Below are 12,175 nucleotides of genomic sequence, written 5' to 3'. Positions count from 1 at the left end.
GGGAACATTTTTCCTTCTCCTGTACAGTGAGTTTTCTGTATGATAAGGTTTATCACATCTAGAATGTTGCTCTTGTGTGCTGCAGTGCTAATGTTCGAAAGGTAGCGTGGCTTATCAGCGGGACTCACAAAGGAAGAGAGGGATGGAGTTAACCGAGGTGCCTGGGGGACAATGAAGTTTATACTGCGTGTAGTCATGTTTTTTACAGAGTTGCACATGATTGGTAACTGTTGGGTGTACTTTGCTCTGTGAATTTGCAGAAAGAGGATGTTTAAATCAGTTTAGATAATGTATGTAAACAGCATAATCTTCTGCTAGACTTGTTAATGTAAGCGCTGACATTAACACACTCCTTTACACAACTTTAATGACTGAGAAAGTAGCAATTTTCTTCGGTGATTAAATTATACGTTTGCTGCTTCCTCCTGCGAGGTGTTTGTGCAAGCTGAAGGGCTGCGTTCTGTTTTTCCTTTTCTAACACGGGTGCCTGGGGTAAAAAGAATGTTATGAGGTTCAAGGGCGAGGAATATGAGTCCATCTTGTTTGAGCAAAATGCCATCGTAAGCGTTTTTTTTTTGACTGAAAATTGGTGAAATTCCCCAGAGCTGTAGAGCTCTCAGTATTGTGTGTGTTTGTGTGTGTGTGAATATGTACACACAGTAGTTGAGGCAGACTAGTATGCGTTGGTGTGTCATAACATATGGCATTACAAATATATCCCAGCGGTATCTGAAGGAGGAGGGAAGTTTAGATGCTCAGATTTCCATGCTCTTGGCTGTACCTTCTTTTTCCCGGTGCTTGTGTGTGTGTGTCTGCATTTAGGAGACTATAGATGGAGGTAGCATCTAAGAGGTGAACTTCTAGTTCCCTGTGAAGAGCTATTTTATGAATAATGTTCTCTGTTTCACTTGTCGTGGTCCACCACTCAGTCTTTCTGGACCACTTTAATACTCTGCATTCCTCAGAGACTTCAGACTGCTGTGGTGTGTTTAAACCAGCACATCCAAAATACCTTTCCTTTCTATTTCCCTCATACACAGGTTTTCCCTTGCCTGCAATGATATAGTGGGAAGTTCAGGATATGCAGGATGAACTCCTGACCTAGGAATAATTTCTTAGCATGCAAAAATAATGACAAAAATAATGTAATATTTGACTTGCATCACTTGAAAATGGACTACTTTCTTAGCTTTCCAGTAGGATATCTACAGCTGGCTTACAGCTCTATGTCAGCTTGAGATAGCAGCACTGACATTTCAGAGACAGTGAGGAGTATTTTAGGTCCCACTTAGAGACCTTTGTGTTTTTCCTCAGGTTGGAGGAAAAGTCAGTGTGGCAACTGACTTCAGAAGAGGATGCAAAGAATAGCCCCAATAACTGTATTCTGTATAATGTATTCTGTGAAGCAAAACTAGTCTATGTAGTAGTTATTAAACTTATACAGTATTACTAACAAAGTAATGGTGTTGTAATTGCTGTTCTTACCTAACAGAGTGGTTGCTAATGTAGAATTAATATATGCAGTCTAGAGAGAATCCGGGTTTATTGTAGGTGCAAGATGGGCACCAACGTGAGATCTGTTTGACCCCTGTGTGGTGTTCTGGTGCAGGAGAGCTTGGGTGCTTGAAAGCTGCCCTCTCTTTTCTAACCACTGCAGCTGCATGCTGATAAATCTGTTCCACTGTATTGCTGGTGAGTGTTTGTACGTGTATGAAATCCAAGCAGGCTCACGCAACTAAGCCTACGAGGCACCACAGAAGACTCTCACCTGGAAAAGGAGATAAATATACTCCCTGGCTGAAAAGTAATTGCCCATTTAGTGCCATGAAAGAAAGAATTTAGCAAGCAGCTTGCTCTGGCTTCCCAGCCCTTCTCCTGCTAATAAATCATTGTGATCAGGCAAATCAGCAAATAAGCAAACGACCACCTTTCTGTTCTCAAAGCATATTAGGGAAATGCTGATTGAAAGCAGCAAAAGATATCAGCGGGAAAACCTAAATCTTTTAAATTTAGCGTAATTTGTGGTCTTTCTCTTTCTTTTTTCTTCCCTTAGACAGTGAGAAATGGGTGACTGGAGTTTCTTGGGGAACATTTTAGAGCAGGTGAACGAGCAATCCACTGTCATCGGGAGAGTTTGGCTCACAGTGCTCTTCATTTTCCGCATCCTGATCCTGGGAACGGCGGCCGAGCTGGTGTGGGGAGACGAACAGTCAGACTTTGTGTGCAACACCCAGCAACCTGGTTGTGAGAACGTCTGCTATGACGAGGCCTTCCCCATCTCCCACATCCGGCTCTGGGTCCTGCAGATCATTTTTGTATCCACGCCTTCGCTGATGTACTTTGGGCATGCTGTGCACCACGTCCGCATGGAGGAGAAGAGGAAAGAGAGGGAGGAAGCTGAGCGGCGCCAGCAGGCCGAGGTGGACGAAGAGAAGCTGCCCCTGGCTCCAAACCAAAACAAAGGCAACAACCCTGATGCAACCAAGAAGTTTCGCCTGGAAGGTACTCTCCTGAGAACGTATATCTTCCACATCATTTTCAAAACCCTCTTTGAGGTGGGATTCATAGTAGGTCAGTACTTCCTGTATGGCTTCCGGATTCTCCCCCTTTACCGCTGCGGGCGGTGGCCCTGTCCCAATCTTGTGGACTGTTTTGTCTCCAGGCCCACGGAGAAGACCATCTTTATTATGTTCATGTTGGTGGTGGCTGCCGTATCCCTCTTCCTCAACCTGGTGGAGATCAGTCACTTGATCCTGAAAAGAATCCGGAGGGCTCTGAGAAGACCAGCAGAGGAACCGCTTGGAGAGGTCCCGGAGAAGCCTCTCCCTGCCATCACAGTCCCCACCATCCCAAAGGCCAAAGGCTACAAGCTGCTGGAAGAAGAGAAGCCGGTGTCCCTCTATTTCCCTCTCACGGAAGTAGGGGTTGAGCCCAGCCCCCTTCCATCAGCCTACAATGAGTTTGAGGAGAAGATTGGGGTGGCTCCACTGGAAGATCTCTCCAGGGCATTTGATGAGAGGTTGCCATCGTATGCACCAGCTAAGGAACCAGAAGAGGAGAAAGTAAGAGCAGAGGAGGAGGAGGAGCTAGAAGAGCAGCCTGAGGAGCCAGGGGTGAAGAAAGCAGAAGAGGAGGTGGTGAGCGATGAAGTGGAAGGGCCTTCAGCACCTGCTGAACTCGCCACCGATATGAGACCCCTCAGCAGGCTAAGTAAAGCCAGCAGCCGGGCCAGGTCAGATGATTTGACTGTATGAAGGTGCAGGATACAGGGAGCACATGAAAAGGAAAAAGTTGAAGAGAAAAGGAGAGATAGAGAAAGAATCAAAAGATATTTTTAAGCAAAGCGCTAAAGTGGCCATTTGAATATTATTTCCTTTCATGATTCCCAACTGGAAAGGTACTACCATGGTAACTGTGCCTTATTTGCCCTGTATGTCCCTGTATTTCCCTGTTTCCACATGCCAGCTCACTCCTTACAGTAATATTTACACTGTACACATAACTGATGTATTTTAAAACCTAACATGGCAGTGATACTCAAATGTTGCCACTGTGAACATATTTACTGAAAGCCTTGTGTTCCACATTTGTCTGGGAATGTGGGGAGGATCTGTCTTTCAGCCAGCAAGGGGGAAGACTGATCAACAACTGTATCTAGTCTTTCTGTTTCCACCTATTGCTCGCTGAGCAGATCTCCCCTTTGCTGTTGGCATGGAATTGCAGTTAAATTTAATCCACAAAGTGAATTCTGTGCTTAGCATCAACACACTAAAATAGTAAGCCCAACTTCCCTTCTCTATCCAGAAAATAAAATCCAAAAATGTTCCCAGTTTCTCTGTGAATGCATATCTGACTTAGGTAAAAATATTTTCCCTTTGTCAAAAATATTTCTGCCCTTCAAGTGAGATTGACAGTGGGCAAGGTTACACAGTGGCTCCCTACTAGGATTTAGCAGATGCCCAGAGAAGGATTATTTGTTCCCAAGAGGGTCACCCAGCCCTGAGACTATTTCAGTATACTGGAAAGAATAAATTCAAGTGATATTTTTTACTTGTAGCCTTGTGACTTAAAGATCTGAAGCTTGATTTAGCCAAGCAAGCGTGGGAAGGCTTCTGAGAAAGGAGGGAACAGCTACAGCCCCCAGAGCATGAAACCAAATACAAGCCTTCATGGTATGATCCTGACATGTGCTCAGTTCCTGGAGCTTGCAGGCTTCCAGGCACTCAGCAAATCTCAGGTACAGAGTCCTGAAGGCACCTGTGGACGTACACCAGGGGTCTGGGTAACTATGTGACTTCTTAAACCTCTAAATACAAAACTGGTTGGTCAAGTTTGAAAAGACTGGTATGGTAATAGTCTTCTTTGACATCTTTTGTTTTTAATTTGACAGATAGGAGCTGTTCAGTGGGCTACTTCTCTATTAAATGCCAAAGTCTCACTCAAGTAAGACGAGGCCTTTCAAAAGATGATTTAGACCTTTTGTGCCAACTGGTCTGTACAGAACTCTGAGACTCAGAAAAATATTTTTTACGGAAGGCAGAAAATCATGTGCTTGCAATGTTTAGATGTCTAATATAGATTTCTAAGTTTAGGATTACAGCAGCACCTTTTGGCTGGGACAGTGCAGCAATGTGTTCAAAAGCTTCAGGTTAGCAGCCGTGTCCCCCCAAAACTGAGCCTCATGCCAAAAAAGTGCAGGTATGCACTCTCATCTGCTCTGCTCTGCAAACCTCAGACCCTGCCATCTCAGCAAATTCTTTCTGCTGGGCTGCAGCCTATCTCATTGTTCCCGGGGCAGGCTTTAATCCAGGTCAGGGAAAAAAGGTCTTTGGCACAATGAGTAAAAACTCATCCCAGCCATCAGCTAGAAAAGACCCCCCCGCGGCCTCCCATTGTAGCAGGTTTGACTCAAAGCCCCTGGGAGTCAAACGGGGCGTCTGCGAGAGCTCTGGGCAGGCTCGGCTCACACCTCCAGTCCCGCTGCCCCACGTCCCAGCCCAGGCAGCCCCCGGTGCAGTCACTCCTGTCACTCGCTGGTCTAATCCAGTTTCCCTGCCCAGGTAACTCAGCTGCCCCTGGTGAGCGCAGAGGTGGCTGGACTTCGCTGCCGAGTGACGTTAAGCTGTACATATGTAGAAAGTTTGTGGGGTGCACTGGGGTTCTTCAGCACCACAGCGGTGCCATGTATTTTATTATTTTTTACACTATTAATCCTTTTGCTCCTCTTGAGCCCACGTATTTTCCCCAAGGTGTGCAGCCCGAGGTCGAAACCTTTGCTCCTTAGACAAAGGCTGTTAGGTTGTCCTTCCTTGTGAAGGAAGACTGGAAGGTACCTCCTCAGTTTCAGGAAGGAATAGGACAAAGCAAAAGGACATGCAGAGAGAGAGAGTGTCTGTAGATTACAATTTATCCATGCTCCTAATACAGGAACAGGAGAACAGTTATCACAGACGAAAGGCAACTGAGGAAAGAGAATGTTTTTCAGAAGGAAAAGAGTCCACTGTGCCCAATTCAAGATACTAGAATTCAAGAAAGGGCAAAGATTTAGACGAACAAGAAAATCACCATATTTATACTAGATGGGATCTATTACTTCTTTATTTTTCCCACAGAAAGACAGAGTTTTAATGGTTCTGAGGATCGACCAGCCTACTTGTTGAAGGGGCTTGGAAACATACTTTCCTGTAGGTAAAAACCAAAACCCTGTAAAGGTTTAGTATGAGGGGTCTTCTGCCTTCTTCAGAGCATCTAACCTTTCCAGATAACAGTGTACTGGACTAGATGAATCACTAGGTGAATCACGCCCACCCTTGTTGCTTTCTAATTGACAATTCCACTCCTGCTCTCAACCTCTGACATTCATACCTTCGTTAGACCCCGGGGCTACTTAAAGATGAGTGCTTACACTCATCAGGAGTGTATGGTTCACAACAGGGCTGTCAGGCAGGCCAGTCTTTGATCACCACATGGTGAGTACGTCATTCTTTCTCACTGGAGAGCCTCTGTAAAATGCACTACATGCACTCAATGGACACTGTAGTTCTTCCACAGCCGCCGCAGGAACGCTTGTTTCTTCCTCCGGGTCACGACTGCGCAGTGAGACAAGCCAGCGTCTTCCTCCTGCATCCAGTCAACGTCTTGATTTTTTTTTTTTATTTTTTTTTTTTTAAAAAGCCAGTTTTCAAGTACCCTGCCAGGCTGCTGGTGAATCTGTAGCCACCAAGGACGGGCCACGGCATCAGGACATGGGCAGGGAACTGATAGTCCGGTCTTCCGGCATTCAGCCTCATCTCTGCGATGAAATCACTGTGGGACTGTCAGCAAGTCATTCTTCCTTCTTGTGCAATTGGGAATAATTTTCTACCTTACAGTGATGATGTGAGGCTTGATATATTGTGTTAGTAATGGAAAGGGAGGTCCTTGGATGGAAGGCCCTACAGATGAGCAAAGGATTATTGCTATTTCTGGATGTGATAGCATATAAATGTGTTTTATTCCCTCTCAATGAGACAAATTTAAATGTTTATTCAAGAAATTCCTAGCGAAGTTGCATAACGGCCTCAGAGCTGTGGATTCACTGTATGATTCTACTTACAAATAATTATGCAAAACATACATATATATATGAAGAACAGGGAAAATTATCTCCTTTGGAAGGGGGAAGTCACTGGACAATTAGAGCCATGTCTGGATCATTTAAAGGTGTGTTTACCCCCTTGGCTCCCTGTGCAAAGAAATTACTAACTGATCACATGGCTCTCTGCAAGGAGCATAAAATGCAAGTGTCAAAGTCACCAAAGGAGGTGATAGTAGAAGAGAAAGGTAGTCTCTTAGCTTACAATAGCATGTGGAGGTTGGTGTTCTCTAGTGTCTAGAGCAGTGGACCTAGGATAATAATCTTAGATTTATTTCCAGCTCTGCTTCTGACTTGCTGTGATAATCACTTTACCTCTCAGTGCCTGTTTTCTCCACCTGTAAAATGGGTTGTAAGAATTTCCACCTACCTCACAGGGATGTTGTGAGGCTTCCTTAATTCTGTTTGTAAAGTAAGTAGGAATGATCTGATGAAAAGCACTGCTGAAATGCATGGTATCCTTGTTATTTCCTGGCAGAACTGCTAACTCGGTTAATTTATGACTCCTCGACCAGAAGGGCAGTAGTTTGGAAATGTGAACACTGCACTGCACTGACAACATTAACACGGATGTGGATTTGCCATGGGTAAAAAAGACTTGGTTGATTACCTCATCCTTCTCTCCCACCTTAGCCTTGGCCTTGCCAGATATGAAGCTGTGGTGACAGTGTGGTTACATGGACCCCTCTTCATCCCCAGCATCCATTCTGGGGCAGAATTTATGCTTAAATAAGGCGGTTCCTGGAGTGCCGGGTTCGGGTTGGTGGAGCTCTGACAGTTTTAAAGTCCTTGCAAGGGAGAGGGCTGCATCACACAGTACATTGCTGGGCTTCTGTTTCAAACCACTCAGTGTCATAGACACCAACAATCTCTTAGTGCTGAAACAGAATGAGTTACAGATTCCTCCTCCTGTTGGAGGGGAGAGATTTGGGGGAGGGGGTGGATCTCTGCTCTCTAGGTCTGTGTGGGCATGAAATCTACTTACTGAGGGGGAAGTCCCATCTCTCCTGCCACTCAGTAACTCACTGACTGTGCAGTTTTACATTTAAAGAGCGGCTGTGTCACACAATGATGAAAAAAGGTGGCAGTTTGCTGTTTTGTATAGAAAATGGCTTTTCAGGCTGACAACTGAAAGTAATCCTAGCCTAGGCGTAGTTTTGTTTAGTAAAGGCAGGAACATCCATGAGAACTAGGCTAAAGCCTTCCTGTAAGCCCAAGGCAGTTGTTATAAAACAGGATATGGTGCCAGATTTCCTGAGGGCCAGGGTTGGGTAAACGTACCAAAATCGGGGGACTTGTCTAAGTGTTGGAATAAGTTTTTTCCCCAAAAGAATGACACCACCATTTTTTAGGCTCTGTGTGTGCTAAACCATTTAACGTGGCTCAGGAAAGGCTTTTTGCCAACACCAAGTATGATTATACAGCTGAGTAGTAACCATGGCAAACGAATGTGTGTCGATTTGCCAAGACATAGCCTGGCACACAATCCTTTCCTGGCAACCAGCTTGGCAAGCACCTATTTCAGTAGAAGAGGCAAGACTCATGTATCTGTCAACAATTCAAGCTTTTCTCTCAGCAGCCTGATGTACAAAGAGACACTGAAGGTTTGTGCAGCCTAGAGAGGAGGGGGCTAGGGGTATGGGGTCAGGTACCTAATGGGGAGTTCCACAGGAGATGGAGGCAGATTCTCAATGGAGGGGAGTTCCAGAGAAGATGGAGGCAGACTCTCAACAGAGGTGCACAGCAAAAGATCAGAGGCAACAATCACAATGAGCAGTGAAGGAAAATTTTGACTAAAAAATTCTGACGAGGGAAAAAATTGTTCGAGTGGAGACTGGTTCAGCACTAAAGTGGGTGCCCAGAGGAGGGGTGGGATCTTCATCCTTGGGGGATGAAGCTTGACTGGGAAAAGCCTTGTGCACCCTAGTTTGACTTTGCATTGAGCTGAAGGTTGGGCCAGCTGGTCCCTTCCAGCCTGAACTACCTATCCCATGGGATACCCCAAGTTGAAAGCTCAGTGCAGCCACTGCATGGTGGGATGACGTGTAGGGCACTTTCTGCCTCTCCAGGGTGTTCTGGTAGAGCTGGTTTAGACTGTCCCAAACCAACTAACCAGGCACTGCATACACAGAATAAACTGTGCAAGTGTTCAAGGCCAGGTTGGACGGGGCTTTGAGCAACCTGGTCTGGTGGAATATGTGCCTGCCCATGGCAGGGGGGTTGGAATGAGATGATCCTTAAGGATCCCTTCCAACCTAAACCATTCTATGATTCTATGAACTGATGTTTGGTAGCTACAGAAGCTGCTTGAGACCAGAATTGTGTTGTGTAACTGGTTTGGAAAAAGCATCACAAATAAAAAAAAAAAAAAAAAAAAAGAAAGAATAAAAAAAGAGAGTATGCTTGTCAACAGATAAAATCATGGAACTGTAAGAGGCTTAGGTCTTTCCAGCTCCCTTTAATTTCAGTGTCAAGTGTGCCTTTAAAGCCATCTGAAAGTGCAGAGGACTGCATTTTAACATTCTGTCAACAAAAACCTGTGTGTTTTAAAGCTTGCTGATCTGGGATGAAGCAGCACTGAATAGAAATGGTGATTACAGAGCTATTGACAGAACATTTTGAAAAAAACAAAGACTGCTGGCCTTCGCCTTGCTAGGTCCAGCCTGGCATAGTAAAAGCAAACCAGGCATTTATTGGTTTCCAAGGTGGAAAGGCTGCCTTGGTTGGAAAATCATGGAGTATCCCATTAAAAATCTTTTAAAACAAGGTAGAAAAGAATTTATGATGAAACTTTAAATGGCAAAACTGGCTCCTATGGTGCTTCCCTGAAGCTCAGGGGACAGTTGGATTGAAGGGTGATCGGGGTAAGGAAAGCCAGTTACAGATGAGCGTACCAGAAAATCCTGGCTTACAGGCAGCTGCAGGGCAGAGGCTGTGCAGGAGGGCAGCAGGGAATTCCAGCTCCTGGCACAGCATGCTGGCTGACAGGTAGGCTGCAGGCAGAGGCTGAAGTGGGGAGACCTGCGAGCTCATCGGCTGGGTACCTCACTGAAAGGACAAGGCAGGCCAACTTGAGACATGAGTTAAACCCAGCCTGCCACCAAATCTGGTGTTCCTGGATTTTAAGAAGGTCAGCAACTTTAAAGTATTTTAACTGAACTTCCATGTGCTGGCTCCTCTATTTACCTGGTATAGCAGGGAGCCAGAACTATCATAGGCAATGCTTTTTTTTTTTTTTCCCCTCAATCCTTCTACTTAACTATATGAAGAATTACTGGGACAAAAATGTCCAGGTAACTTACTCAATACATATATGTTAGTTCAAAGAAGAATCATAGGCAACCCTGTGAAGGAATCCATCTATTGCCAGTGAACATCATCATCTGAACTCATCACAAATAAATTCCAAAGAAACGCAGAAATCAGAGCGATGTGGGAATACTTCCAGCTTCAGAGTTCTTGTTTATGAAAACCTCTGGAGAGAAAAGAAAATGGATGGATGGCTGCCAGCTAAGCCTATTTGTCATAAATACGCCTGTAGCATCTTCTGGAAACCTGTGCTGTTTCTAAATATACTCTTGGCCAAAACCCATGACTTAATTCAGTGTGCTGCACCTTTCCGCTTTACTTGAAAGACTTGATTTTAGTTCTCTCTACAAACTGCACATAAAACAGCCACATTCACTTTAATACATGGAAGAATAAAATATGGAACTGAGCGGAAATCTGTCAATGTACCGGCCAGCCCTCCTTCCTCACGCGCTGCCTCTCCTCACATGCAAAGAACAAAGTTTAAGACCTATGACCAAACTCTGCCTTGTTTTTTAACCTTGTGTTGAAGTGAGTGGAGTTGCCAAGGCATAAACAAGAGCAGAATTTGGCTTTGTATGATTTATTTTTCAAAGGATTTCCTGTTAACTTCTGTCTTTAAACAGGAACCAACAGCTAACATTGCCCCACAACCTGCCAACGCAGAACAAAACAACCACAAATGCCTCCAAACTCAGGAATCTCATCAGTTTAGAAAAGAACAGTTTCTAAGTAGCAGATAGAGAAAGGAAGAACAGGGAAGGCCTGATCTCGGCTCTGCACTGACAGCCAGCAATACCAGAAGCTGTAAAGTAAAAGGCCTCAGATCAGATACCCTGATAATCTCCTCCCTCAGTTCATTTCTCTGTGAAATCTGAATGATTTTTTTCTCTTTGCAATGCTGTAGACAAGGAGACAAATTTCAAACCAAGATGACTGAGGGCAAGACAGAAAGCCAAACAATCAAAGAGACTGTGGGACTAATCCGGTGACTTGGCACAACCAAACATAGATTTGTTTTCCTAGTGGAATGAGTTGTAACGAATAAAGGTTCCTGATTTTCAATCAGCAGGGACTCCTTGCTTTGTTAAACTCCCAACTTGATTCTTCCCTTCCCATATGGTTTCCTGTTCCAGATACAGATTGTTTTGAGTGGCAGTGGTGAGAATCATGGAATCATAGAATCGTTAAAGCTGGAAAAGACCTCTAAGATCATCAAGTCCAACTATCAACCTAGCACCATTAAATCATGTCCTCAAGCACCAAATCCACGTTTTTTTGAACACTTCCAGGGATCATGACTCCACCGCTCCCCTGCGCAGTCTGCTCCAATGTTTTACAACCTTTTCCTAGAAAAAATGTTTCCTGATATCTAATATAAATCTCCCCTGATGCAACTTGAGGCTATTTCCTCAAGATGTGTTTTCAAGAGAGAAAAAAAAAAAAAGATTCAGACGCCCTTGAGTTCAAGCAGGGACATGATTGTGACATGAAGGATTAGATCTCACACCGATAGGCATCAGGAAATCCCCTGTCTGAGCTTTTACTTCCCTTCTGGCCCCATTCCTTGATATATTATGATTGCAAATCCTGAAAGGCATCTGCAGCCCTGCTGTCAGGGTGGAGGGAGGGTGGAGAGGGCCCCACATGGGAGATCTGTCTCCCCTTAGGTGGGAAGATGGGCCTGGAACAGCCATGGAGCATCACAGTCCACTGCTGACCCACTCCTGCACAGGAGTCACAGCATGGGAAAAGGGCAACTCATAGAACCACAGGACGGTTTGGGTTGGAACGGGCCTTAAAGATCACCCAGTTCCAACCCCTCTGCCACGGGCAGGGACACCTTCCACTAGACCAGGTTGCTCAGAGGTCCACCCAGCCCGGCTTTGAACACCTCCAGGAATGGGGTATCCACAACTTCCCCGGGCAACCTGTTCCAGTACCTCACCACTCTCACAAGGAAGATGTTTTTCCTAATATTTAATCTAAACCTGTTCTCTTTTAGTCTGAATCCATTCCCCCTTGTCCTGTCACTACATGCCCACGTAGATAGTCCCTCTCCATGTTTCCTGTGGGCTCCCTTCAGGTACTGGAAGGCTGCAATTAGGTCACCCCTAAGCCTTCTTTTTTTTCCAGGCTGAGCAATCCCAATTCTCTCATAGCAGAGTTGCTCCATCCCTCTAATCATCTCGGTGTCCCTCCTCCGGACTCGCTCCAACAGCTCCACGTCCT

The 12,175-nt window shown here is 45.1% G+C and overlaps 1 protein-coding gene across 1 annotated transcript in view; it reads left to right on the top strand.

Moving 5' to 3' along the window:
- GJA8 (gap junction protein alpha 8) overlaps positions 1 to 4,050 on the top strand; it is a 45,912-nt gene extending 41,862 nt beyond the window's left edge. Inside the window, exon 5 of the mRNA XM_064643298.1 lies at positions 2,054 to 4,050. Coding sequence (XP_064499368.1) covers positions 2,064 to 3,254 — 1,191 coding nt within the window. The 5' untranslated portion in view covers positions 2,054 to 2,063 and the 3' untranslated portion in view covers positions 3,255 to 4,050. The remainder of the gene's footprint in view (positions 1 to 2,053) is intronic.
- Positions 4,051 to 12,175: the final 8,125 nt, after the last annotated feature.

Source organism: Pseudopipra pipra, chromosome 2 (assembly GCF_036250125.1).
Source record: "Pseudopipra pipra isolate bDixPip1 chromosome 2, bDixPip1.hap1, whole genome shotgun sequence".
Taxonomy (NCBI): Eukaryota; Metazoa; Chordata; class Aves; order Passeriformes; family Pipridae; genus Pseudopipra; species Pseudopipra pipra.
The sequence above is the reverse complement of the archived record's forward strand: the minus strand, read 5'-3'. Positions and strand labels throughout refer to the sequence as shown.